Source organism: Lissotriton helveticus, chromosome 3_1 (genome assembly GCF_964261635.1).
Source record: "Lissotriton helveticus chromosome 3_1, aLisHel1.1, whole genome shotgun sequence".
Lineage (NCBI taxonomy): Eukaryota > Metazoa > Chordata > Amphibia > Caudata > Salamandridae > Lissotriton > Lissotriton helveticus.
In genome coordinates this window covers 61878348-61906303 of record NC_136061.1, presented here as the reverse complement: position 1 = coordinate 61906303, position 27956 = coordinate 61878348, and the positions used below count along the sequence as shown (strand labels likewise).

The 27956-nt window shown below is 45.2% G+C and overlaps 1 protein-coding gene across 1 annotated transcript in view; it reads right to left on the bottom strand.

Annotated features, from left to right (window-relative positions):
* The window catches only part of LOC144822105 (sterol 26-hydroxylase, mitochondrial-like), a 96426-nt gene that overhangs the window by 54926 nt on the left and 13544 nt on the right, over positions 1 to 27956 (bottom strand). Inside the window, exon 2 of the mRNA XM_078679230.1 lies at positions 2407 to 2597. Coding sequence (XP_078535356.1) covers positions 2407 to 2597 — 191 coding nt within the window. The remainder of the gene's footprint in view (positions 1 to 2406; positions 2598 to 27956) is intronic.

Here is a 27956-nt window from a genome sequence, read left to right as displayed (position 1 = left end):
ATGAGATGGAGGCTTCGTGTGGAAAAGTGACTGATGTGGTGATCGGGATTGGACGGAACTGGTCCTGGTTAGGTGAAGTCACAGAGAAGCTGTGATTTGATATTGGAGAACTAGATGTCATTGTAGATTCTCTGTCACATTATATGTAAGTGTGGCACAATTAAAAGGAACAGACATTAATCCTGTGTTATGGGGAATAGTTCATCTTAATTTTAGGTCGTTTTGGGTGGTGGGCCACAATGGCGAACGGTAATAGATTGAGGAAGTGGACGCTCTGTTTGATGGCTTATTATGAGCCCTTAAGAATGGTGGTGAAATGAGGAACGGTTCAGCTGGTCTGTGCTTTATTGGAAACTTCTATCCGTGATGACGCGGTGCGAAGTTTTATCCTGGTTTTCGGAGATCAACTAGACAAAGGGAAGTGCTTTTACCATTCGATCACTCTCAATGAATCAATCTCCTTTTCCAGCACTATACTCATTGTGGCGAGGGAGCTGGAACGGATGCCGTATTTGTTGCTGTAAGGGAGCAGGTTTGACGGGTGATAGAGAGGAGTCTGATTTATTGAAAATGTGTGCCTATCATTATAAATATGTTTGCGCTAAAACGAAACACAGCACTTTGCATTAAAAACACACAAACACCGTACGTCTCCTGGGTCAATGAATCCATGCCCCAAGGAGAGCCCAGCATATGTGGTTAAAGTACTCTGAGCTCTATGCTCGTCACCTGGCGTGCGGGACCCCTTGTGGTTGCTTCTACGGCTGCACTTGGTGGCCGGAAAAATGTAAAATAATTATTCTGAGACATATTTAATATTTTTTTATGTTTATTTAAATATTTTGTGATAATCACAATAATTAAACATTGCAATGTGTGACTTTACAAAATACATATTTGATTCTAGTTATTGGTGACTTTATGAAAAAGCCAATAGCTCTGCTTTATACTGGATGTGATAACCCCTTGATAAACAAGTAGGCCCTTGCTTTTTATATTTTGCTGTGCTGACCATATGACATCTAGTAGGTCGACTTTGATTAAAGTGACACCCTTTATATTGTTATATGACATAGTCACCCATGCAGGGCTGAGCAGGGCTGTTCTTTGTCAAGAACCGGAAAGCCCCTACATACCATACCTGGGAACCGCACACTACATATAAGACCAATACTTCCACCGATACTCTGCTAACAGCCCGCAGACTGCATCTAAGGCCAGGAAATGCTTGTGTACTGTGTCAAGGTCTAGGAATATCTTCCATGGCATGTTGAGGGTTGCTGGTTACACCCAAGAACAGGAATCTCTTTTGTCCTGAGTTAGAGATATGTAGACTACACCCAAGACCAGGAACACGTTACACACCCGAGTAGTCATCTGTAGGATCCACCCAAGACCAGGGTTACATTACAGACACTGTCAGGGGTCTGCAGACCACACCCAAGGCAAATACTCCCTACTTTACTCTAAGGGGCTGTAGACTACACCTAGGATCAAGAGCCATTTCTTACTCTCTTAAAGGTCTGTAGACACTTCATTTCAGGATTCCCTTCTTTACTCTAAGGACCGGTCGACTACAATTAAAAACAGAAATTCCTTCCTCACTGTGTTAAGGATTTGTTGATTACAGTCAAGACAAGGGATCTCTTCCATACTATATCAAGAGCCTGCAGACTACACCTAAAACCAGGACTCTCTTCCTCCATGTGTTAAGGGTCTGTGGACTCCATTTAAACCAGGAATCTCTTTCTCACTCTGACATGGGCACATAGCCTTCACCTGAGTCCAGGAATTCCTTACATACTCTGCTAACTACACCTAAAACAAATATTTGTATGTATTCTGTCAGGCTACATCTTAGACTGGGCATTCCCTACATATTGTGCTACTGGCGAGATAAGTGAACATAACACTATGAATTCACATTATATACCTGTAGGCTACACTTAAGATGAGGAATATATTGTGTACTCTGTAAGGGACCTGTAGATTACACATAAGAACAGGAATTCCCTACTTACTCTATAGAGGACTAGTAGATTACATATAACCCTTAAAATATTCTCTTAGGGACAGGTGATCTACAATGAAGATCAATTCTACTGGTCCCTAGCAGAATACAGAAAGGGTTCCTGGTCTAAGACCAGGCATCCCTTTGTCAGGGACCTGTAAACTACACCATGAATCCCTTAAGTACTCTGTTGGAGCCCTTCATACTACATCTTAGGCCAGAAATCCCTTCGGTGCCCTGTTAGGGACCGGTACACCATTTCTATTGAAAGATTTCCTCAATGTGGGACCAGCAGACTACACCCAAGTCCAGAAAACATGTACATGTTAGCGGCTGTGCATTATAGATCAGCAATTTAATCACAGTATGAGAAAAACAAAGAACCATTTTCTTACTCAGTCAGGGGTCCATATGCGAAATCTCTCAGGTCTCGGTGTTCTTTCCAGAGCGCCATGTCACATCTCATGGGGTATTTCCCCTCTTGCCTCAGCACCATCTCCAAAATCTCCGGTGAGGCAATGTTCATGTTCTTGTATGGCCCAAATGTGGATTTCCACATGGGTCCATACATTTTTTTGAAAATCAGCTGCAAGACACAAGCCACAGATACAAGACATCTTTGAAACAGATCTTGGTTTGGTATCATTTTAGCTGTGCAGACACAGCCAGTGTGTTAAACAGCAGTGGTTATATTCTAAAGGAACATTTTAAGGCCTTTCTCTTAAGAATAACAACCACTTTTAATGGACAGGAATAGTATTTCTTAGCAAGACAGTGGACATTCTGTGGGATAGGATTAGCCAACATAGTTGTGAAATGCCCTAACTGAACAACTCTGATTGTAGATGAATTAAGTGGCAGTTTCCTGGATGACTCTTCCAAATTATTTATCCAAGACAATGCCTTGTAATGACTTTCGCTCAAGAAGGAGTGGAATTTATTCCTTGTGTCCCTTGCCTTATTGCTTTTAGGAACCCCTGTGTCCTAAATGTTCCTGACCACTCACATATCCCTGAAACTAGCATGAGCTGTGCCATAACGCTTAAGAGTGAGTGGTGCATAAGGAGGTGTGATATCTTGACACACAGACGTAAGAGACAGAATTGGGAATAACGACCTGTTGAAAAGAATGCAGTTATTTTACATGTTCGACCTAACAGCTAGTCACATACAGGACATGGTCAGTTACAACAGCTAGGAATTACAACTACTATCCCTAATCTGCTGCTCCCGACCTATGTACTGCTTTCCAACCAATGTAGTATAACGAACATGACTACTCATCTACTTTAAGTGGTGCACTCTACTGCCACATCCAATTAGTCAGTAATCAGTGCTGGCCAAACAAACATGCGATGCTTGTCACTGCGTGATGTCACTTCCTGCGATGTCACTCCTGTTAGTCCTATAATTTTGATGACATATATAAAGCTACTAACAGCTCATATCTCTGAACATATGACTTCGCGGGTAGCACCACCATTCAGCCACGTTTTGTAAACTAATTTATTTGATATTTCCAAAGGCGGCTCATCCATATGGGTGTTTGGGGCATGGCCCTACCAGCCCATGAAGAGGAGGGATACAGAGATGGTCTGCTGTTTTCCTACTGCAAAGTCCTGAAGTAGAAGTTCAGCTGAGCAGGTGGTACAAATCCATTCATGGCTTTCTCTAGTATTATAGCCAGAAGAGGTAGGCACAACATGGGCCTATAATTTTTCACTTCCAAATGGTCAAGGGTGAGGGTTGGAATAATAAAAATAATAAGGAAATATGTTTTTGTTCCAGTTCACGTAAAGTTAGCATTCGCTGCACCATTTTATGTACAGCCGCCGTTTTCAGTCATGATCGAAACCAATCCTTTGCCTTTTCTGAGAACTGGCCTTCCTTAGGTTATGTTTCCTCAGAGCAGAGTTTTGCTACATTAAAGAATACACTGCTCTTATTAGCGCATACCTTTTTTGTTAGATGTAGACTTTCTCCCACGTAGCTAGTGGCGGGCACAGGCAGGATGACCTTGACCAACAGATAATGTGTGCCCGACCTCAGAATCGAAACCTACTCTTTGTAATTTACTGTTCAGCTGCCTCTGCTTGGAAAATTCCATTGTAGTCTTCTGTTTCTGAAATGTACATAATGTATCGTTATGCTTGCTGATGTCAGTCCCTCTGCAATACTCCTAAGCGACAGGGCAGATCGGGCTCCACTCTGAGTGTATTTGAATAAACGATTATTGGTTTGTATTCTCTACTGTCTGACCGACTCTTCACTTGCTATGGAAGACTGAGAAGTGGTCGTGAGTGACCCGGGTGACCGGATTTGGGTCATTTCCTTCAGTTGGTGCCTTCGGGTGAGTGACCCATCCCCTTCACCCCATCACTCATTTCCTTTTCTTCCCTTCAGTCTCTGACTTGGATTCCTTTCTCCAGGCCCCCCAGTAAAGCAGCATCTTTACCCCAAAGAAAACAAACCTGTTGTCGCTGAAATCCAGGTAAGTCTGTTTCGCAGTTTATACCCAATGACTAGACTGGGCACATATGGTACAGACTCCAGCAATGGGCAGTAGGTATTTTTTCACATGTGTCATGCATATGTGTACATTCGACACCTGTGCAGTCAAAATATATGCACATGCATCGACAAATATGAAGAAACACTCACCGTCGTCAGAAAGACTGTGACGGCCCACCGGGACCATCGCAATACGGCAGGCTTGAGACCGCCGCCGCAGCCATCTTCTTGGGACCAGCGTTACGGCAGTAAAACGTATGAACTAGTAATCAGGCCCTACGTGTCTGACTCATGATGAGTACTGGCAGCTCAATAGGACGCCTGAAAATGGCAAAGTGTCTCCTATGACAAAAAGAGAAAAAATGTGTGATATCGTAGTGTCTTTATTATGTGGGCAAGTCTTAGTTTAAGTCTTAGTTTGTAGGAACTCAGAAAGTGGAATGTGGAACCCTGCTCTGAGAAGATTGCTAGGGTTGCAATGTCAGTGTGTGAGTTATCAGTTGGCCGCCGTCGTAATGGAACATCTCTCTGTGTACCTCTGTATTAAATAAACTATTGTGGTACATCTACTGCTGCCTCCAGTCCTTCTCTACAATGGCGACGATCTTGGTGTAATTCATTATGCGATACAGATTTTCAGTGTTCCTCCCATGGTGTAACAAGGTAATATTTTGGGAAAAGATTGTTTTAACCGTGTGCTGCGCCTCATACTTATCTACTGCATAAGCGAGCTCTCTGATAAGCGGAAGCGCTATTTTAAAACGCGCTGTTTATTTTTACTCGTTTTTACTAAAATCGATTTAATTTACCTTAGTTGACTCCACATTCTTTTAGGACCATTGCCCAAACACTAGCACTGTAATTGTGCCTTCACCGCTCTTTTAGCGGGTCGAGTGGACAGGGGAATATTTGTGTAGCCGCCATATTGGTTGTAGCTGGGGAGCTCTGCCTGTGTATTCACGCTGAGCGCTTCAGTGCTCAGACGCCCAGGTCAGGTGAGCCCTACTTAAGGCAAGCATTTGTGTGAGCTCAGCCTTGGGAAAAGATTGTTTTAACCGTGTGCTGCGCCTCATACTTATCTACTGCATAAGCGAGCTCTCTGATAAGCGGAAGCGCTATTTTAAAACGCTCTGTTTATTTTTACTCGTTTTTACTAAAATGGATTTAATTTACCTTAGTTGACTCCACATTCTTTTAGGACCATTGCCCACACACTAGCACTGTAATTGTGCCTTCACCGCTCTTTTAGCGGGTCGAGTGGACAGGGGAATATTTGTGTAGCCGCCATATTGGTTGTAGCTGGGGAGCTCTGCCTGTGTATTCACGCTGAGCGCTTCAGTGCTCAGACGCCCAAGTCAGGTGAGCCCTACTTAAGGCAAGCATTTGTGTGAGCTCAGCCTTGGGAAAAGATTGTTTTAACCGTGTGATGCGCCTCATACTTAGCTACTGCATAAGCGAGCTCTCTGATAAGCGGAAGCGCTATTTTAAAACGCTCTGTTTATTTTTACTCGTTTTTACTAAAATCGATTTAATTTAGCTTAGTTGACTCCACATTCTTTTAGGACCATTGCCCACACACTAGCACTGTAATTGTGCCTTCACCGCTCTTTTAGCGGGTCGAGTGGACAGGGGAATATTTGTGTAGCCGCCATATTGGTTGTAGCTGGGGAGCTCTGCCTGTGTATTCACGCTGAGCGCTTCAGTGCTCAGACGCCCAGGTCAGGTGAGCCCTACTTAAACCAACCATGTATACGCGCAGCGGTCGCGCCTGACTCGCGCCGGAGTCGAGCCAGAGTCCAGCCCGTCTGCGCCCGTCCGCGCTAAGGCGGCGCTGGAGGCGGAGGATATCTTGCCACACCTGGTTCCTTGTAAAGCCTTAATAGGTATGTCCAGGGAGTTGTTATACTCCTATAACACCACTGACTCATACTGCCATGGGACTCTAGCCCCTGACAAATGGGTTGGACCCATTTGCTGTGGTCAATGTAAGCTCACGCTGACCCCAGTGCCTGCCTTGGAAGTTCCCTCTCACGATATCGTGCTGCGAGGAGGACTTATCAATGCCCGTTCACTATGCAAAAACGCTCAGAACATAAATGATCTGATTGTCGAGTCTGACTTGGACTGGCTCCTGGTTACTGAGACATGGTTAAGACCGTGGTCCAATCCGGATTTAGCCATAGCTCTCCCTCACGACTATTGGATACAGCGCTTGGATAGGAGTGAACAACGAGGAGGAGGGTTGGCAATAATTTACCATAACTCACTCAAATGCTCCATCCACGCATTGGCAACTATTAAAGGTGCTGAAGCATTAGCTTTTTGTCTAGGCATCCATGATTCCCTTACTTTTTCTGGTGCCCTTATTTACCGCCCCCCTGGCTCTCCCACTGAGTTTCTTGAGACCGTGGGGGATGCACTGAGTGATCTAGTGCTTAGATATTCACATTTTATGGTGCTAGGAGATCTAAATTTGCACTTAGACTCCCTCACGGAACCAGGAGTAGGTAGTTTTATGGATACCATTGACATTCTTGGTCTTACTCTCCGAAACCGAGAGCCGACCCATGTAGCCGGCCACCTGCTGGACTGTATCTGCTCTAACTCAGCTAGGTTAATGGTTAGGCAGCCGCGCCCTCAAATCTGGTCCGACCACTTTTTTATTCCATTTGATATTGTGTCAAATAATAAGGTTCCTGCTGCTATTATGATGAATAAGGAAATACGTAATAACACGCCTAAACCGAATTGGAAGACATTTCCCAGCAGACCAGACGTAATAGGAATATTAAAAGAAAGTACGCCTGCACTAACAGGCAACACTATAATAGATAATCAGAAATTCTGTGACTGGATAGGTTCGGCTGGTGATCTATTAGGACCAGCCGGTATGAAAAATCCATCTGCCATCAAGAGCAAAGGGAACGCCCCGTGGTTCTCGCCGGCCCTGAAGTTGGAGCTGGGAGAAGTGAGAGCACTCGAACGGAGATGGTGCAGGAATTACGAGGGGGCTGCTCGTAATATCTATAAAACAGCTAGAAGGCACTATCATGCTGGGATTAAACTAGCTAAGAAAGCCCACTACTTACAGGCCATATCCATAGTGGGCTCTCGACAAAAGGAAATCTTTAAAATAGTAAAGGATTTTACCAACCCATCAGCCCTGTCACAAGAGATTCCCCCTTCACAGGACCTCTGTAACTTAATTGCCGATTATTTCGACAATAAGATTGCCGACATTGTGAAGACTTTTCCTCTGCCGTCTTCTTCTCCATGCAGCTTAGAGCGGGCTGAGGGAGTTGAAACAGTTAGGAGGACTTCATGCTTTGAGTCTTTTACACCTGTTTCCCTTGAGGAGACTTCTAAAGCCATCTTGGCCAGTAAATCTGGATCTCCTTTTGATCTATGCCCTCCTTTGGTTTTGCAGGCGTCGGTGGAGGTTGTTAATCCTATTATTAATGACCTCATAAATTCATCGCTAGCCACAGCAGTAATCTCCCCTGAGTGGAAGCTTGCAGCAGTTAAGCCCCTCCATAAAAAGACCCTCGCTGACCCAACGATCCTCTCCAATATGCGACCTATTTCCCTGCTCCCCGTGGTATTCAAACTGGTGGAAAAGTTCGTTAATAGCCAACTTACGAACTATCTGGAGGAGAATAACATCTTACATCCCAACCAGTCTGGGTTCTGGTCGAAACACTCTACCGAGTCTGCCCTACTGTTCACGGCAGAGACCCTACGAATGGCTGTAGACCAGGGTAAGAAGGCTGTCTTGATATTATTAGATCTGTCAGCAGCCTTCGACACGGTCTCACATAACATCTTAGTGGACCGGTTGGTGGCCGCAGGAATAGGAGGGACAGTCTTGGGTTGGCTTAGGAACTTTTTGAACAACAGACGCCAAATTACAGTCCTGGGCAAATACCAGTCAGAAGCTAAGGTCATCAGCTCCGGGGTTCCTCAGGGGTCGAGGTTAAGCCCGGTCCGGTTCAACCTATATATGGTACCCCTGCTTGAGCTAATTGCATCATTTAACATCAGTACAATATCATATGCAGATGACACTCAGCTAATTCTGGTACTGGATGGAGAACTGCTGGGGGCGGAGGAAAACCTGAAGAATTGCTTAACAGCTACATTTAAATGGATGACTGATAATCATCTTAAATGCAATTCTGGCAAGACGGAGATCTTGCCGTTTGGAAACCGAAATCTGTTTTCCCCAAAAAATTGGTGGCCGGATGACGCTGAATCTCCCCCTGAGACTATTTCATCTGCTCGAAATCTGGGCATTAAATTTGACGACCAATTGTGCTTTAAACAGCAAGCGGTGGCCGTAGCCGGTATGTGTTTTCACACAATTAAATCTTTGAGGAAGTTCTTCGATCTCCTTCCCCTGTCAGCCAGGAAATCAGTCGCAGTAGCCTTAATAAGTTCAAGGCTGGATTACTGTAACAGCCTATATGCTGGAGTCAACAAGTCCGTACTCCATAGGCTACAGATGATCAAACATGCTGCTGCCCGGCTGGTGCTACGTTGGCCTCAGAAATCATCTGCGTCAGCTGCGTTAAAAGCGTTGCATTGGTTGTCAGTTGGCAAAAGGATCCTATTCAAAATCTTGCTGATCACATTTAGAGCCTTTCTACAGCAAGGGCCTAAATATTTGTGTAATGGCTTTAAACGATACTATCCTACTCGCTGCTTGAGGTCTGCTAATCAGAATCTGTTAACCATCCCCATATTTAGATTGGCTACCAAAGGAGGAAAATCTCTTTTTGTCCTGGGATCTAGAGCCTGGAACAAGCTCCCACCTCACCTCAGGTCACGGTCTCATGAAACTCAGTTTAGGAAAGCACTAAAGACCTGGGTGTTTTCTCTTACAGATGCAGCCTGCATAGCACTGGTGTAAAGTGTAGGCGCCTCCATTGGTCAATCCTTCCTTAAACCGTTCCATCTGGTTTGAGCGCCAAGATACTCCATGGAGTGATAGATGCGCTATAAAAGTGTCCCCTACATTTACATTTACATATTGTACAATTTTACTTTATTTATTTTTGTTTCAAAAAGCTTCAACTTCTCGCTGCGCTGCCACCACGCAAGCAACGGCTCCCTTGTGAACCCGCGGGCAAAGTCCTCGCAGACAGGGAGCTGCTGGGACTTACATCACAATAGCTTGCCTCCTCACCTTCAAGCCTGCGTCACAGTTACTCATGTCCGTGCCTTCCCATTGGCTGGGAGGCCCTGGGTTTCATCTTTGTTGATATCATGAGGGTCTGTTTTTTCTGGCTTTCTATGTGTTAAGACGCAGTGTGTTACTTCACTGGTTGCTTTGACAACGTAAAGAGGCCGCGCCTGTCATTATGACTCTCAGTGACAGGCACACTTTCCTCATGATCTCTTGCTTGTTATCTGCATGTAACATCAGTGACAGGTGTACTTGTGTTGTACTTTTGTTGTACTTCTGCTGCAATCACTTGCTTGTTATTTTAACCTCAGTGATAAGCACACTATTCTCATGGTCACTCGCTAGTCATGTGCATTTAAACCTCAGTGACAGGCATACTTTCCTCACTAGCTCTTGCTTGCCATTTGCATATAACCACAGTGACAGGTGCACTCTTGTCCCTGGCTGCTGGTCCTGGAATCATGCAAAATATTACACCACCACCTTTCTTTTTGTTTTCTGTTGGCGAGCCAACTATCAATTGGTCAAAGTGGAAAACTTTTTTTTTTACATTACCCCTGTACTTGTGGTGTGTTGCTAAGTGCGGAGAGAAAAGCCTTGTTGCTGTTGCATTGTTTAGGGCCCAATGGCCAAGAAGTCTTTAAACATTTGCCTGAGCTCAGGTTGTGAATCAGAGGATTTGAATGACTTTGAAGTGTGTTGGTGCAAGCTAGACAAACATCTACCACAGGTGGACACGATATTGGAATGTTACCATTTCAGTAATAGCGTTCAGAAACCGCTGTAGTCAGTGGAATTATATGTCACTGATCTGCAAAAATTAGAGGTGTCTTGCAAATTTGCAGGTGCTCTTGAAGAGAAAATACATGATCAATTTATGCTTGGGTGCAGTATTGAGAAGGTCAAAAACTAGCTTTGGTAGAAAGATGACCCAAAACTTGACGAGATCTCGTTGGAGGCCAAATGCACCGAGCACTCCCTAGCATGTGTGGAAGTCTTAAAAAAGGAAAATGTCACTGTGGTAGGTGAGAAAGTGCAGTCTGAACAAAACAGTTAATAAACACTCTGAGGATCCGTCTGCGATATATGCGAAGAAAACTTTCAAAGGGAAGTGTTTCAGATGTGGAAGCAATTCGCATCTAACTGCCAACAAGACTTGCCCTGCTATTTCTGTTAAATGTCACAGTTGCGGAAAGATGGGACACTTTACTAAATACTGCAAGACCAAACAGAAAACTAAGCAGGTGAAGAAAGTGAACTAGGAGGAAGATGAAAGTGATTGTAATTATGATGATCAGCATTGCGTGAAGGTAGTTTCCCGGGAAGAAGACAACAAGGGTATAGGTCCCATTGACAGTGTCCTAGTCAATGGTGAGTCTATTCAGATGCTTTTTGATTCCAGGGCCAAGATTTTGTTAGTTCCAAAGTACTTTTACCGGGAAAAGTTAGCGGGCAAAGTTAAAATGTTCAAGCCAGATATCAGGCTGCTGGCTTATGGTGGCCGACCCATAAACCTATTAGAATATTTTTTGGGTGGATTCGATTAACGGTCGCTTGGCAGCAGGGAAAATGTATGTCCTATGCAAAGGGGGCAGTATAATAGGCTGGTTCCATCAGAAAGGTCTCAATGCTATGCTTGACCCTAACAACGGACTTAGTATTGTCTTAAAAGAAATGATGCCACACAAATAGGAGAAGCTTATTGCGAGGCATATTGATGGGAAGTGTGTGGTAGATGTGTGCCCCTTGAGTAAAGATGTGAATCATTTGATAGAGTGTTTGGGGAAGGAATTCAGGAAAGTCTTCAGCGACAAATTTCGGTGTCTCTCTGATTATTCTCATAAGATTGTGCTTAACGACAACGCCACACCCGTAGCATGTAAAATGATAGGGGTGCTGTTGGCTTTGAGGGAGTCCATGCGCTCAGAAAATGGTAAGTCGATAAAGGAGGGTATTATAGTAGAAACAGAAGCGACCGAGTGGCTTTGCCCGGTCATACTTACGAGCAAGGCGTCCAGAGAGATAAGGCTCTGTGTAGATTTGAGGGGTCTTTACAGATGTATGGTTGTTGACAAGTACCTTCTCCCTAATATCTCCAAGATGTTGACTCAGCTGGATGGGTCTGTGAGGTTTTCTACTTTGGACCTTAGTGCAGCCTACCACCAGATTAAGTTAGATAGCTTGTCCGCAAATTTAACCACATTTATCACTCCTTTTGGGTTATTCAAGGTCATGAGATTATCATTTGGGTTCAATTTAGCTGCTTCTATTTTTCAAAGAGCCATGGAGGATGTCTTAGGGGGCAATAAATGGTGTTAAAACCTACCAAGATGACGCGTTGGTTTATGGCTCTTACCAAGAGGAATATGATTGCAGGGTGAGACTACTCTTAATAAAATTTAAGGAAAGAGGACTTACTTTAAGAGACAATAAAGTATAAATTTAACCTTAGTGAGATTGACTATTTGGGACACAGATTGACTAAGGATGGAAATAAACACAAGGAACAGCTTGTGAAATTAATTGACAATCTAACAACTCCGAAGAGTAGGGATGATTTGGTAACTTTCCTTGGGATGGCCGAGCATTACAATGCATTTGTACCAGGGTTTGCTCTCCGCACCCATATGTTAAGCACACTGTTGGAAGAGAGGTGTTAGATTCCAGGGATCTCCTAAATGTGACTCAGTTTCATGACGTGAAGGACGCTTTGAGAAATGCTCCTTTGCTGCAAAGTTTTGAATCTAAACGTAAATTAATTCTGGTCATGGATGCCAGCGCGAAAGTTTTGGGGGCAGTGTTGAAATAAGTGAGTGGAGGGAATCAACAGACTATTATGTTTCTTTCTAGGTCATTAGTAGGACCTGAGAACCACTACTCGGTCACGGAGAAAGAAGCTTTGTACATTTATTGGGCGATTAAAAAACGTAGGACATTTCTGTGGGCAGGGTCATCTGTGATCACGCCGGACCATAAACCATTAAAGGATATATTTTTAAAGAAGAAGTTGGATGTATTTCCACTAGAATTTGTAAATGGGTGGTTGCCAGTCTGATTTAATTTTAGTGTTGAATATTATCCCTGGTACAGAGAATAGAGTAGCTGACTGCTTGTCCCGGTTGGTGTCTGTACAAGCTGGAAATGATGATAACTTTGGAGAATGATATTGGAAGCATGGATGATTTTACTATGTGTGAGATCACTGAAGGTGCTGTTGGAGAAAGAGAATGGAAGGATTTGTTGCCCAATGTTGTTGTACTACACAATGTTATTCGGATGACCTCTAATGGGTGGTCAAGGAAAAGCAAATTGAGAGAGGATATTATTATTATTATTTATGTTCAGAAGTATTGGAATGCAAAAGATAAAGTGTCTGTGATGAGCTTTTATGGAGGGGTATAAAACTAGTACTGCCTTTTGTGTTTAGAAAGAAACTTGTTTGGTTAGCACACCAAGGCCATCAGGAAGTTTCTAAAACAGAGAGAGGATCAGGTGGTACTTTTGGTGGCCAGAGATTGACATGAAAGTGGAAAGAGCTGTAAGAGATTGTGTGGAATGTTGTACAAGCGGCAGAGTGTGCATGACCAGAATTCAACCCATGGTCATAAGAGAAACTCCGGTGAGGCAAGATATCTCTTTAGATATATTAGGACCCGTGGCATGCAAGACGGGCCAATACTATGTCCTTGTTTTAATGGATATATGTTTTCAGTAGGGAAGGGCTTCCTGAATAGATTTTAACAGATAACTATTAGCGAAGAAAATGGAGTTTTTGTCATCCTTGGAATCAAACACAAGAAATGCTCTCTCCATCATCCCAAGACTAACTGGATGTTAGAGATGTTCAACAGGGTGTTAAAAGAGTCCATTCAAATAGCCAGGTCATAGAACAAGGATTGGCCAAGTGCGATTGTGGAGAGTGAAGCTCTATTGACTTACTCCTCATTCTACCACTAACCGGATTGCTTTCGAGTTGTTCCAGGGCACAAAACTGGTTGGATGAATTGTAGGAATTTTGGGATCTCTGCCGGTGGAGGAGGGTGGGAAGGAGCTAAAAATCAGAAAGTAACAAAAAGGAAACTTAATTTTGATCTTAGACATGCCACCTCAATAACTAAAGAGAAGGTGGGGATACAGTGAAGGTAAAACACCCTAAAAAATGCTGGCATCACGAAATTCTCCTCACTGTACAAGGTTGTCAAGTTGTTTTGCAATGCAGTTAAACTGGCATGAGGACAACCGCATTTAGAATCTAAGCAAGATATCTGTAATTTCTCCTTGTTCCACTTGTCACCGCATTCCTGAACGAGAGAATGGGCATCGCCCTGATCTACGGAGAAGTAAAAGGGTGGTGATGCGTCCTAGTTTTATGAAGGATATTGTTCAGATATGTATAATGCACAGCTTTTCAGTATATATCTCTTTGGGTGTATGTTTACTATTGGGGGAAGGTGTGTGATATCCTAATGTTTTATTGTGTAGGCAACTCTTAGTTTAAGCCTCAGTTTGTAGAGACTCAGAATGTAGAACCCTGCTTTAAGAAGGCTGCTAGGGTCAGAATCAGTTGGCAGCCTTTATTGATGGGAGGTTAGCTCTGTGTACCTCTGTATTACTTTTTTTAATAAATCTTTTTATTGAATATTAAACATAAATCAATGTAAAACAAAACAGGTGCAGCCTCAAGCCATAGAAGAAGTACTGAAGCAAACAGAAAGTACATTTCAAGCAGTTCAATACTTTGGGCAAAGGGAAGTCAATTCAATCATCGCTCCATGTAACAAGGAAAAGCTTACTGTGTCTCATTCTCCGCATTAACACAGGACGCATTATCAAATGGGGTACAAATAAAACCTCTACTTTTGTTCCAGGGGCCCCATATTTTAGTCCATTTATTAGGGCATCCCCTGCTTTCATATACTGCTCTTTCCACTTGCATGCACCAATCCATGTCGGCTTCTCAGTCAGTGTGCCGCAGTTCAATCCCTCCCTTACATGTTCTGCCGATATTACGTTTTGCCTCCATGGCTTCCCAAATATTTAAAAGACAGAGACGTGGGGGGGGGGGGGGGTTCAATCGTTTAGTGACAAACCTTGAACATGGCTGGAAACATACTTCCCCAGTATTTCCGAATGCTGGGGCATTGATGTAAAAAAGTGCCCGTGTGCCCACAGCCGCGGGGACAGGCAGGGGAAGCAAGACGACCCATCTTAACGAGTGCTGAGCTGGTGTAGTACGCTCTGTGAAGTATTTTAAGTTGTATAAACTTAAAGCGGAAGCGAATAGCCACCTCCCGGGGTGACGCCAGATACTCACCGTCGAGATCTCCAACCTCCTCAGCCAATTTTATACGAATTTTATCATGGGTCTCGGGTAAGTTGTTAAGAAGTTTGTGATACGTTAATGAAATCGCTTTTATACAGTTCTCTAAGGAAATTACCAGAGGACATATTGTACCTATCCAATCTATATGCCGGGTCAGTGATGGGTCAGTGCATCCAGTGGTTGAGAACCACCAGTTGTGAAGCCCAGTAATAGGATCTAATGGCTGGCAGAGCAACTCCACCATCATACCAGCTTTTGGTAAATTTGGCCAGGGCAATGCGAGGTGTACCATTATTCCACCAGTAGGGAGCAAACCTAGGAGTCGATAGATATAAAATACTGAGGTGGGACCAAAAAAGGCGTGTTTTGCAGAGCATAAAGAAAACGGGGTACTGTCATCATTTTATAAAGAGCATCTCTTCCCAGGAGTGTTAGAGGTAGTGATTTCCAGTGCTGCACATCAGCACGGAGACGGTGGAGAGGAGGAACGAGATTTTGTTGGTGGAAGACCCCTGCGTCTCTAGTAATATATATGCCAAGGTATCGAAAGCCATCTGTGACTATCTGGGCCTCACAACCTAAGGAAAGGATCCGACGCTCTCCACTCAAGACATAGACCAGGGATTTCTCCCAATTGATAGTGTAGCCAGAGTATTTTTGGGAGAGGGCGAAGATATGAAGTACCCTATGGATCAAAAACCTGGGTGAGGCCATGTAGAGCAAGATGTCGTCGGCATAGAGGGAGATTCTATCTGTGCACTCCAGTGACCAGTTGAGTCTATGAATCAAGGGGTCACCTTTAATCCATATGGCCAAAGATTCAAGGGCCAGGGCAAAAAAGAAGGGGGGACAGGGGACCTTGCCTCGTGCCTTTACCCAGCTTGAAAATTGCAGATCGACCGCCATTTTCCGTGATCCGGACCAGGGGGCTCGAGTAAAGCAGACGCACCCAGGATAAGAAGGGTTCACCACTTTGTGTCCAAGGACATGATCACCGAATCTTCCTGGATGGTAGAAGCCCAGCCCAACACTCCGAACAGGCGGCGAAGATATAGCGCAGTGTTTCTGGCTGGAATAAAGCCGGATTGATCTGGGTGAATCAATTTATGGAGATAGGGAGAAAGACGAAGGGCCAGAAGTTTAGCCAGGATCTTTACCTCAGGGTCTAAGAGGGAGATAGGTCAATACGAGGAGCAATGATCCGGGGGTTTGTCCTTTTTATGGATGATGACAATATTAGCTAATCTCTGTGTTTTAGGCAGAGTACCCCGGGTCACACTCTAGTCACACATACATACTAAAAAAATACGTACTAAAAATGGTGCGATAACTGAGGCAGTAGTTTTGTAGAGCTCGATTGGGAGTCCACTTGGGCCCATAGCTTTCACAGATTGCAATGCGCGTATTGCCTTAGACACCTCTTCAGGAGTCCGAGCAGCATCAAGAGCTGTCGCGTCTTGGGTAGATGTGGGAGACGGGGCGTACATGGTTTTAAAATGACTGGCAAATGCTTCCACAATTCCGACTATCAGGATGACGGGTGCCCTGCAGGTCCGAAACCTCCGCTACCCAAATGTTGGCCAACTCTCTCTTATCTAAACCATGCCAACAACTTCCTGGCTTTATCACCGACGTCATATATGCGGTGCTGAGTGGCACGATACTGAGTCCTAGCAGCATCTTCTCTATATTCTTTTTGCTTTATGGCCAATCTATGTGAGGTGTCTAAGGATGTAGATGTGACCATGTCGGCATCAAGTAACACCACCTCCCTCTCTATATCTTCAAGCTGTTTGCGCTTCTCTTTCTTGTGCCTGCCACTGCTGCCACTTCGCAACCTCGATTTACAGCCTTGTATGCCTCCCACAATGTTACATCAGAGTCTACCGAGCCATCATTGTCAGTAAAAACAATTTGGGTGGCCTCTGTCAATTTATCTCACACCGTCAGCACGCGAAGGTACCATGGATTGAGCACCATTTCGCGGCTAGTATGGGGCAGTATACCACTGCAATAGGTCATGTTCGGAGAGTGGTCAGAAATACCCCTGGGGAGAAAGTTGGGTAGCCTTGCAGAAGAGATAATCAATAGGGGACATACTCCCATGCGCCCCAGAATGAAAGGCATATTGTCTAGCTGTAGAATTGCACATACGCTATATATCGATCAGTCCCATGGCCTCTAGAAAGTCTGTCAGAAGCTTAACAGGTGCCTCCCCATGCTTAGACTGTAGACGATCAAGGTCACCATTAAGGGCGGCATTACAATCTTCCCCCCTCAAGCATGTCGCCCTCGAGCAAGCTAAGCAGATGCAGACCGAAGTCGATCAGGGTAGAGGAGTGGAGTTTGGGGGGCACATAGAGAGAGATTATATTCAGGGACCTTCCCTCCCATTGCCCAGATACTGTGACAAATCTACAGAGGGGATCTCTTGTAACCTTATGCACCTGAAGCAAGAGGGAGGTACGCACCAGGATGACCACTCCTCTGGACCCTCGAGTGTAGCCCGCATGAGCAATCCTTTTATATCCCCTTCTGTTGAGTGCACAGTAGGAATTGTCATTTATATGTCGCTCCTGGAGCAAGGCTAAATCGGGGGATTGGGGTTTTAAATATTGCAGCACTATGCCCCTCTTGATTCGATCGCCCAACCCATTTACGTTCCACGAGAGTAGCTTAAGGCGACTCAATGGTGGATCAGAGTTACAATCAACACTCTTTAAACATATGATTCGGAGGCCTCCTTCCCCTAGCAAACAGGGAACAATCGTAACGCAATCGACCCCAGCTTATATAACACCGTAATGAATAGAATGCACATTCGATCATGGGAAAATACAGAAACAGCATTTTGACGACCCACTTGGCGTTGTAGCAGACACTGCCTGTTAGACAGCACCAAAGAGAACAATAAAATAAAAAAAATAACAAGCAAGAAAAAGAAAGTCCCAACAAACTCCCTGGAAACCCTCTCACTCCCTGCCTCCCTGCAACATGGACGTAGAACTGCCCCTCCACCCCCCAAATTTGCAGAGCACCTTCATACCCAAACCAGTGTATTATTCCGAGGGGAACGCGACACATTCGAAACAACGCAGAAATGTAGCTTTTTCCCCCCTACCAATCTAATGTTAGTGCCCCGTAATATTACACATTTGTTGCATGAGATACAATTGAGCATTATAATTTCTGAAACAACAGCCATACCAGCACTTCCCACAGTAGAACAAACTGTCTGGATCCAATTGTAACCAACCTTAATTTAGACCTATGTCTGCTGGATAATGAAAAATAAATGTTTATAAGATAGACAATCATGTTAAGTGACCGGACATAGTCCCTATCGCTCTGGCGAGCCACAAGGCGCAGTGAAAACTCCGAATCATCAGAAGTTCAACAGTTCGTTAGAGGTGGAGCAGGTCCCCACCACTGTGCGCCATCTCCAAGAAGAGTCAAAAATCAAACTCCTTCCTCCTAGTTGTCTGGATCCAAGGGTCCCCCTGATCTATATTGATGAGTAATGGAAGATTGTCTCTGCGACTCTACGGAACGCCAGCCCTCCAACCAGTCCCAAGTGTCCTCCAGTGACTGGGAGAACCATGATTTTCCATCTGCTAGCACTCAGAGCTTCGCTGGAAAGAGCACCGATTATTTCAGGTTGTGGCTTCTGAGCACGCGTTTCACCTCCAGAAAGCATCTACGTTTCAGTTGCACTTCATGAGTAAAGTCCGGAAAAAAGGTGATTGTCGAGTTCTCGAATTTAAGCAGTGGAGTGGCCCTGTTCCTATCTCAGAAGTTGAAGATCTGATTCAGGATCGGGCAAGCCGGAGCCCCTGGCTTGGGGGTGCCCCCCGGAACTCTATGGGCTTGTTCCACTGGAAAATACTGTGAGAGAGACCGGGGTTGCAGGTGTTTTGTAATCAAGTCTTCAATGAATAGATCTGTGGCCTGTCCCTCCGATCTTTCTAGAACCCCCTAAAATTCTCACATTGTTTCTGCGTGCTCAGCCTTCATAACCTTCCAGCCTGGCTTCGATATCCGACGTCTGTGCTTGTAGTCATTTGACGGTGGTCTCCAGTAATTATGTAGATTGTTGGAGGGTGGAAACAGCATCCTCAGTCGCCTTGACCCTATCGCCCATGTTGCGTAGATCAGCTCTGATGAGTGACTTCCGTAGTTACTGTATCAATTTTATGCTCCAGGGCTGTGCAAACCCTGTATATAGCTGCCATGACATCTACCAATGTCGGGTCCTCGTCTTCAGTTTGCTGCTTGGAACCAGACATGTCCTGTTGCCCATCCATGGCTTCTGACTTGGAGTGAGCGAATTTTGCCAGCTTTGTGACGCGAGTCTGTTTTAAGTCTTTAGCAGTGGTCATAATGTGCAGCTCAGCTGTGGGATGAAATGAAATGAAATGAAAAAGAGACTTGATTAAGCGCACTGCGGCCAAGCGGCTTCCTGGCACTAGAACTAGGCCTGACTCTGCGGAGGATCCGAGGGAACTAACAGGGGAATGCCTGGGAAAATAAAAGCGTTTTCAGGGCTTTACGAAAGTGGGAATAGTTGGGAATAGAGCGAATGGAAAGAGGAAGACTGATGAGAATTCAAGGCTCAGGAAACGAAACAAGCCTAGTTTTTAGGGTAGAAAGCAGCGTGGAATAATAGCATCCGTTGTGAAATGCCAGCTTGACAGGAAGTCCGCCTGGGCCCCTGGGGTAGGTGAGCTATAGTGGTGTTACGGGTATGATGTCCACCGTCCTAGGACAATCTAATCTCTGGGGCAGCATCGCAGTGCATGGAGACCTTGGCTGACGTAGCGTAGGCAGATGAAGCAGGGAACCTGCGCTTATGGAGAACGTGCCACACCCTCAATGCGACTGACGCCAAACCCAATGCACAGGAGAGGAGACTGTCCCCCACTGATTCCAAAGAGAGTCACCCTACACTGTGGGAAATTTGCTCCCCGAGGCTGGCAATCAGTCGGCACCCTCCGATCGCTTGTGCAGTCCACTGCGGTTGCGGAGGAGATCCCTTCACAAGGTGGGGGAGGGACACAGCGAAGACATGCAATACTTGACCCCGGCGCCGGCCAGCCCCTGTGCTGACTACCTTCTAGCACACACATATGGGGGATCCGTCTCCCCATTCCCGGCCCCCACTCACTGTGCGGTGAGTTCTTCCTACCTTAGATTAGGTAGAGAGCCGGGGGCTCCCTGTGGCAGGGGTGCCAACGACGCCTCTTCTCTCGTCGTCGCTGGCCCCGCGGCGATAACGAATATGGCGCCGGCAGCTCCGGACATGGCCTGAGCGAAGCTGCGTCACTGATTCCCGGTCTGGAGTCAGACCCGGATATCAATGAGCAGGCTTGATCAATCTTCGTCGTTGATCGACCAGGTGCCTCCACAGCTCAGTAAGCACCCGATTGTTGTCTTTAGAAGGGGAGATGGATGTTTTTATCGGAGTTTGGGGGAAATTACGGAGTTAGGGCTCGGAGCCACACATCAGTGCGGCCATCTTGGGTGTCGGCTAGGCACGCCCCCCCTGTGTACCTTTGTATTGAATAAACTATTGTGTGTGTACATCTAGTGTTGCCTCCAGTCATGCTTCTATACAAGAAGCTCACGGAAAGTGCATGGGTCAAAATAATAATCATCTTCCCCAAATACAAGAACTCGGAAGGTTTTATAGCAAAACCACAGAGATTCTGCAAATTCAACATAGCATGATCAGAAATAACAATGTGATAATTAAAACTATGCAATTATTTAAACACTAACCCATTTCTTAATGTACGAGTAATCTTCCATTGCTTCTCCAGGAACTGCCCTCTGGAGAAGTATAACACAAATTAAACATTTCTTCAACAATGGCTCATAGAACTCACACGTCTTCTGCGGAACTTCGAGCATAGGTCCTTGAAAATGATACTTTGGGTTCATCGTGGAAGCCTCATTCACGATACATACTTTCAACATGATATGCAAGAACTAATTCATTCATGTCATCTGCTTGATTCTCTGCTCAACAAGAGGAGAGATGGCTCTGCAGCAGGACAGTGATTGTGAGAAGAATGAGCAGGAGGAAGTGGAATATCCATTCAAGCATCCATCCGTTTAAAAATAAATGGTGCATCACATGAAAATGTGGCCTAACTATTTATAGCATATATTTGTACATTCTATAAAATTAGAAAAACGCAACAATAGATTTATTACTGGAAAACAAGCACTCCATTCTGGCACTTGACTCAAACAGGGTAGCAAAGCAGAACAGTCCAAGGTGGACTCTGGGGAGGTGGTGTAGGGTACCAAACCCAATACACTGGCACGCAACAACATTACTCAAATTATTGGTAAAGGTAAAGGTAAGTATACTTGTAAAGCGCACTGTTACTCCATCTCGGAGTGTCCTGGCGCTGTATACCGCTGGGGAACCCGTCCTGGCTTTCCCTGTGAGATGGTCCCTCCTGGGCACCTCCAAGGTGAAGCCAGGCATCCCCGGCACTGATGGGCCGTTGTGGAGATTAAGCAAGCTATTGCCCAGAGTTGCAGAGTGGGAACCATGGTTAGCGTAGGCACCTCGGCGAAAATTATCGAGTCCGCAGACATTGACTCAAGACCCTGCCGTGTCGGGAATTGAACCCTGGTCCCGGGCCGATCTCTGCTTCAGGGTCTGCCGCTTCTAACCAGTGAGCCACACTTCTCCAGTCAGTGCTTTTTTCTTTTAAAAAGGAAAAGTAAACCCATGACTAAATATTACACATTAATTTACAAATATATAAATCAGGTAGATGGAAATACCTTTAGTGACACCAGCATATCACATTACACCCCTAGTGAGTCTTAAACTCCGCAGTCACAATACCCACCACTTATACCAGATACATCATCACAATATAAAGTAATGTAATTTAAAATAAGACAGGCCTAATGGCTTTGTCTGGGGGTCACCACCTTAATAGCAATAACTAGATGTTATACTAGGTCATGGTAACACATCATGAGGGGTGCCAGTATATGCAAAGCAGGCCTACCAGCTTAGCGTAGCTCCACATAAAAAAATTTAAAAACACATCCATGTTATGTCTCACCCTTGCACCACCATTTAAATCAATGGAATCAATTCTGTTAGTCATCGCATTCATTATAATTGAAAACATTCAGAGTCCGATTCACAAAGTTTCGCTGCAGTCATGGCGGACGCTCCACAATCATAGCAGAATCTCCGCCACGACTGCGGGGACTCTTTGTGAATAGGGCCTTCATTGTTCAGTTACTATATTGTCCATAAAACATTTGAATTCAAATCAAGGTGTGTCTGAAGCCTTTCTTCACATTCTCTAGGACTCAAAATGCAGCCATAGGACTCCACGATCCAGAGCCGAAGAGCGAAAGCTCCAGGATGCTTCAAATGATCAGAAACTGTCTTGAGGACATGCTCATGAGGCCCTAGGAGACTTTATCCATGTTTTCTAACTAGGTTCTGGGGTGCTGCTGGTCTCCTGCAGTCCCCAACACTCTCACTCGCCATTGGTGGTGCTGGTGCCCCTCCTTGGACCACCACAAGCAACATTAATGACATTTCAGCCCCATTGTGTGGCATAATGGAGAGCTCCTTGACATGTTTATCCTGATCTCAACACCTCACCTAACAGAACAAAGTAGTCAGAGCACCCAGGGAGCTTGTGACTTACATTACAGTGTTCCAGGGAGACTCAGGCAATGTATAGGCAAGCTTCAGAGCTATGCTCTGTCTGCCACTGTTTAATTTCCAGTTTCCACTTAGAAAACAAGAGGGTTATTGTCCCATGTGTCTCCTCCCACTCCAAAATCTGAGTATTCTGAATTCCTATACCCATGGTGAAACCATACGTAGCCAGAGATTAGCAAAGGGAACTGTTGGAACTGGCACTTTCTGGTTGGCTAAGTCGATGCCGCAGCCAGGCAGAACCTACCACTTCAGACACGGGCAGGCGATTGCACTTACTGTATAACATGCGCTCACCCTTGGGTAGCTTGGCACTGAGCAGTCAGGCTTACCACAGAGGCAACGTGTAAAGCATTGGCACAGCACCCATTCATGATAAATACATTGAGCGTCACAAAAGAGACTTCACACATGATCTATGTAAATAAAGTTTGCATTCAAAACACATAATCATCAACACAACATTGTCCGGCCCACCCTAGCAAATAAACACAGTTATAAGGTGCACCCCAGGTATTGTATTGTATTGTATTTAATATTTATACCGCGCATCCGTCACCCTACGGGTATCCTGGCGCCAGAAAGGAAAAGTCAGATGGAAAAAACAATACAGAAATGTTTGTGTCAGGTGGAAACGACAGTCAATACTGTTTGATGAGCCTGAAGTAGGTCTTTAGGTTTTAGCAAAGAGCCATGTCTTTAGACTCTTTCTAAATTCTAGCAGGGTATCGGTCAGTCTAATATTTTGAGGCAGTTTGTTCCACAGCCTTGATGCCGAAGTACAGAAAGCTCTACCACCTAGCCTTGACTTCCTAATCCTGGTGGTTACTGCCAGCCCCAAGCTGGCGGAACGCAGAGACCTGGCTGGTTTGTACCAGGTGAGCCTTTCCTGTAATGGGATAGGTCCTGTGTTGTGTAGTGCTCTGTAGACAATGCAGAGAGATTTATAAGCAACTCTGCTCCCAATTGGCAACCAGTGTAGTTCTCTAAGTGCCAATGTGGTGGAAGAACTACGGGGTCTGTTTAGAGCTAGCTTGGCCGCCATGGACTGGACTCTCTGGAGCCCCTGTAAGATGTAAAGAGAAGCTCCCAGGTATAGGGAATTACAGTAGTCCAGTATTGCCATGATCACACTTCTGACCACTAGTGGTCTAGTTGCATCGGGCAGAAGAGGCAAGATCTGTCCGAGCGCTCTCAGTAGGCCGCAAAGACACTGATGGTTTTGTTTGTCTGTGAGGTCAATTGGAGATCGTCATCCAGCATAACTCCCAGGTTACGCACGGTCTTCACTGGGATACAAGGCTCTGCTCCCGGTGCGAGCCTGATCTCACAGGACGGCTGCTGGCTCATTTTCGGTGTTTGGCAACAAAGATTTAAAAAATATGAACAGACAACAAGTTATAACACTTTTTAGAAGCAGCGAGGCCGCGCGGGTAAAACCAATATCACATGTAATGCTATTCTGGCAAGGAATCAACGTATCAGGCAATCCGCTATGCAGTGTAGTGAATCATGGGCGGTTCCCTACTGTCACTCACACTACACCGCTACGCGGGGCAATAGATATCAGACAAGTGCGTACGGAAGCACTCGCACAAATAAGCACTCAGCACCCTAATGCGGTGCAACAGATATCCAGCAGGTCAACTAGCTACACTCTGCAGACCCCATGCCCCCAAGCCTCCCACCACCCTCTCTCTCACCCCAACTATCCTACGCCTACAGATTGGAGACCCCCTCGTCCATCCCCCCCCAGGCACTAGGCCACATGCGGCTGAAGTCACTCTTAAGTCAGGGTTCCAGGAAGCAGATGGGGGTAGGCAGCAAGGTCATTTAGGAGGCAAGCAGCAAAGGGGGGTTGGCAGCTTCTCTGGGAGTTCAACCACAGGATACGGAGCAGACATGGACCGAAAGCAATAGATGATCACTTCAAAGATGTCCCTAAGGGCCTTTCGGCACCAGCCAAGGTTCTGAGAAGCACAAGGGGTTGGGGGGCACACAGTCTCTTGACCCGCTTCTGATCATTCACAGAAGTGTTCCTCAGCCCAGTCAGTCACTCTCACCACCCTGGCCCAAGCTGGGCAACACTACTTGGCAACATGGGGTCTTTGTGAAAGGCCAGGAGAGGGAAATGGTCCGCTGAGCTGAGGATCAAGTAAGGGAACAGTGGATGAATGGAGGATTAAGCAGTGGTTGCCAGTGGGGGGCCATTAGCACTCATTTTTTGGGGACCGCCATTTTCTTTTCTCCTAAGACCCCTATTGGTCAGGGAACCCCTATCTGTGAAGGGAGCTGCAACAGATATGACTATGCCTGAAGGGCAGGATGGTAAATGCAGGACTTCCCTTATAATGAACATTGGGGACAGAAAGGTTTCAGCTCTTTCATGAAGAAGAGACTGGAAGGAGAACAGTGAAGGGGATGAAAAAGGGCTCAGTATTGTCGAGGTAAGAAACGCTTCAAAGGAACAGAAGAGAAAAAGATCTACATATACACACAGTTTTTAAATCACATAATGTCAATGTTGAGTAAAAGGAAAGAATAGTGCTTGATGCAGTCAAATGTGGTTTGTGAGAGGCAAAGCTCCAGCAACAGTCACAAACCACTGCCTTGTGCTAACTTAACCAATCCATATCTCTCTGTCTTGGTCGGACAGGCCGGAAGGGCAATCAGGCAGTGTCTGATGGGCTGCTCTGACAGGTGGGACCTTTTTTTTGACAGTTTGTGGGCCTTTTTTATGGTTGGCTAGCTTGAAGCAAGCTCAAAGCCAAGCAGTCTTCCTGAGCTTACAAAACACTTATACAACACTTATAGGAGCTCTATTTCTATCTGCCTGAACTTGAGACTTTGTCCCCGTCCAGCGCAACCAGATATCAACGTTAGGTAGGGACTTTGTACTTTTTGGCTCTATTTTCACTTTTATCTTGAAAATTTCCTATCTCCGGTTTTACTGATTAGATTTTGTCATTTGGTCTTGTTTTATTCATTACATTTTTTTCTATTTTTCTAATCTGGTGTGGGATCCTTTTTTGGGGTGTGTTTTTACTTTGTTACTGTTTGAGGTGTTGCACAAATACTTTACACACCGCCCACCCGCCCTCCCGCAACCAAACCCTTCTGATTTCTCGCAGTGCGAGAAGCAGAAACATAAAATGGTATTCATAATACTCACACTCCGCCCACATGGAGGAGCCACCCCTGGCAAATACTCCAGTAACATGCCGGAATTATTTAGTTTGACTGTGTTATTTTAGCATGAAAATGATTTTGCTATCTCAGAGAAAAAAAAAACTCACACCGATGAAGAAAAAGTGGCAATCTTTGACACACATCTTAGTCTTTTATTCGACAACCGTTGCAAGCTGAAGTTTTTCTCTTATTCATCCAGCATCTTGTTTGAGGGGAACATTTGATACAAAACACATTCTGTTTTCTGAACCTTAATTACTACCTCCAACCCAATTTTATTAGTCTTTACATTCCATAACGCCTTAACCGCGGCGGTTTTTCCGCCGCTGTGCGGGCGTTCTAAAGGGTGGGCGGGGTTGCGTTGGCTGTTGGACGTGCGCAGCACTGGGGAGGGAGTGCCCACGACGGCCTACGGCCGATGGCAGCCGGGAAGGGGTTAATATGAGTATGTTGTTTTTTTATCACAACACATATCACTATTAATTTGTTTTAGGATTTTGTCTAAGGCAACTTTTGCATCAAAGCATAGGACGCCTGTGCCACAGTCAAAATTCTTATTCATCTGAATAAATGGCCCAACCATTTACACAAACTGTATGTACATCATCTAAGCCAATCAAAATTTGTCATAACAGGTGCCACCAAAAGGTTCACCCCTACACTTCAACCGACGCATTCCTATACAATTAGGTCTGAATAAGTCATCATAGTTGTCTTACAGGAAATTATGATACTATTCCTCAAACACACCACATCCCTGTACAACAGTGATACTCAAAGTACGGCCCGGGGGCTGTATAAGGCCCTCCTGACCTTTACATGGGCCCCCACAAGCAGAAGCCTTCATGGGCAGTTGGACACTCATTACGTATAAGAAGTGAAGGGATTGTCTTGTTTAAATTCTTCATTACCATGGAGAGGGTGGTGTTCACAGTGGACCCCAACAGCAGGCCGTAGGCATCAGATCAATGAAGGGGTGGCAGAGGACGAGGAGCAACAACACACGAACCCGTCAAATGCAAAAAGGAAGTTTGTGGAGCAACATCGAGACATGGGAGGGTGATGGAGAGAGAGAGAGAGAGGGCAGGCAAGAAGAATGGAAGGCGAGATGGATTATTAAAGAAACACCTCTGGAAGTATGCACAGAAAAACCAATGTTCCCCCACCCAAAAAAAAGTCCAACTAAGAAAATGATCGACTCCATAAACGCACGTGTTGTCATTGCTTGCATGAAGTTGAGAGCATGAGTGAGTAACTAACACAACAATTCATGCTTTGCCTTTCCCAAGATAGTTTCTGTTCCAAGGTCTGTTGTTGGCACCGCAAAGTTATTTGTGCTATAGCACTGGTTAACAACTCGCCTTTACAACGGAACAAAGAAAGGAAGATAAAACTAGAGGTAAAAAGCACCACTCCTGTTGAGCCTGCGCCGTTTTTATGCACTCCCAGGCAAGGTGCACGGAGAGGCTACATGCAGCGCTATGTCTTTAGGTCGAGTCTAGCGGCTGCGCGCGTGCTCTGCTCGCTATGCAAGGCATGCTGTATAAGGGCATGCACTGGAAACCCCGCCCACTCTCCACCCATATATGTCATTGGCTTGTGTATTTGTCCTTCCTAAATGCTGGCTTCTGATTCGGAAATAGGCTTGCTAGTCCCTCCTTTGTAACGCCCTTTCTTCATTTGTTAGCTTCCATAACGACTGGACCTTTTACTTTGGTTGTTACACAGTATATGTTATATAGTTTGTAAGCACTATTTTCCTTAATTAGTTTCTCCTACTGGAAGCACAACATGCGCTGCTGCAGCTGGCTTTTAATGATGTACCACAACATCGCAGCGCGCCGCACGCTTTTAGTAATGTATTTATTTTAATTACAGAGCGGTCCACTTCAACTATAGAGGCCGCGCTTATACACAAAAAAGCTGCACCAACCAAACAAGTCGTCAGAAGAGGTGAGCTTCACAAGAAATTCATTAAGTTGCGGGAGATGCCTGTCAGCTGTGATTTCATATCAATACAAATTTTTTA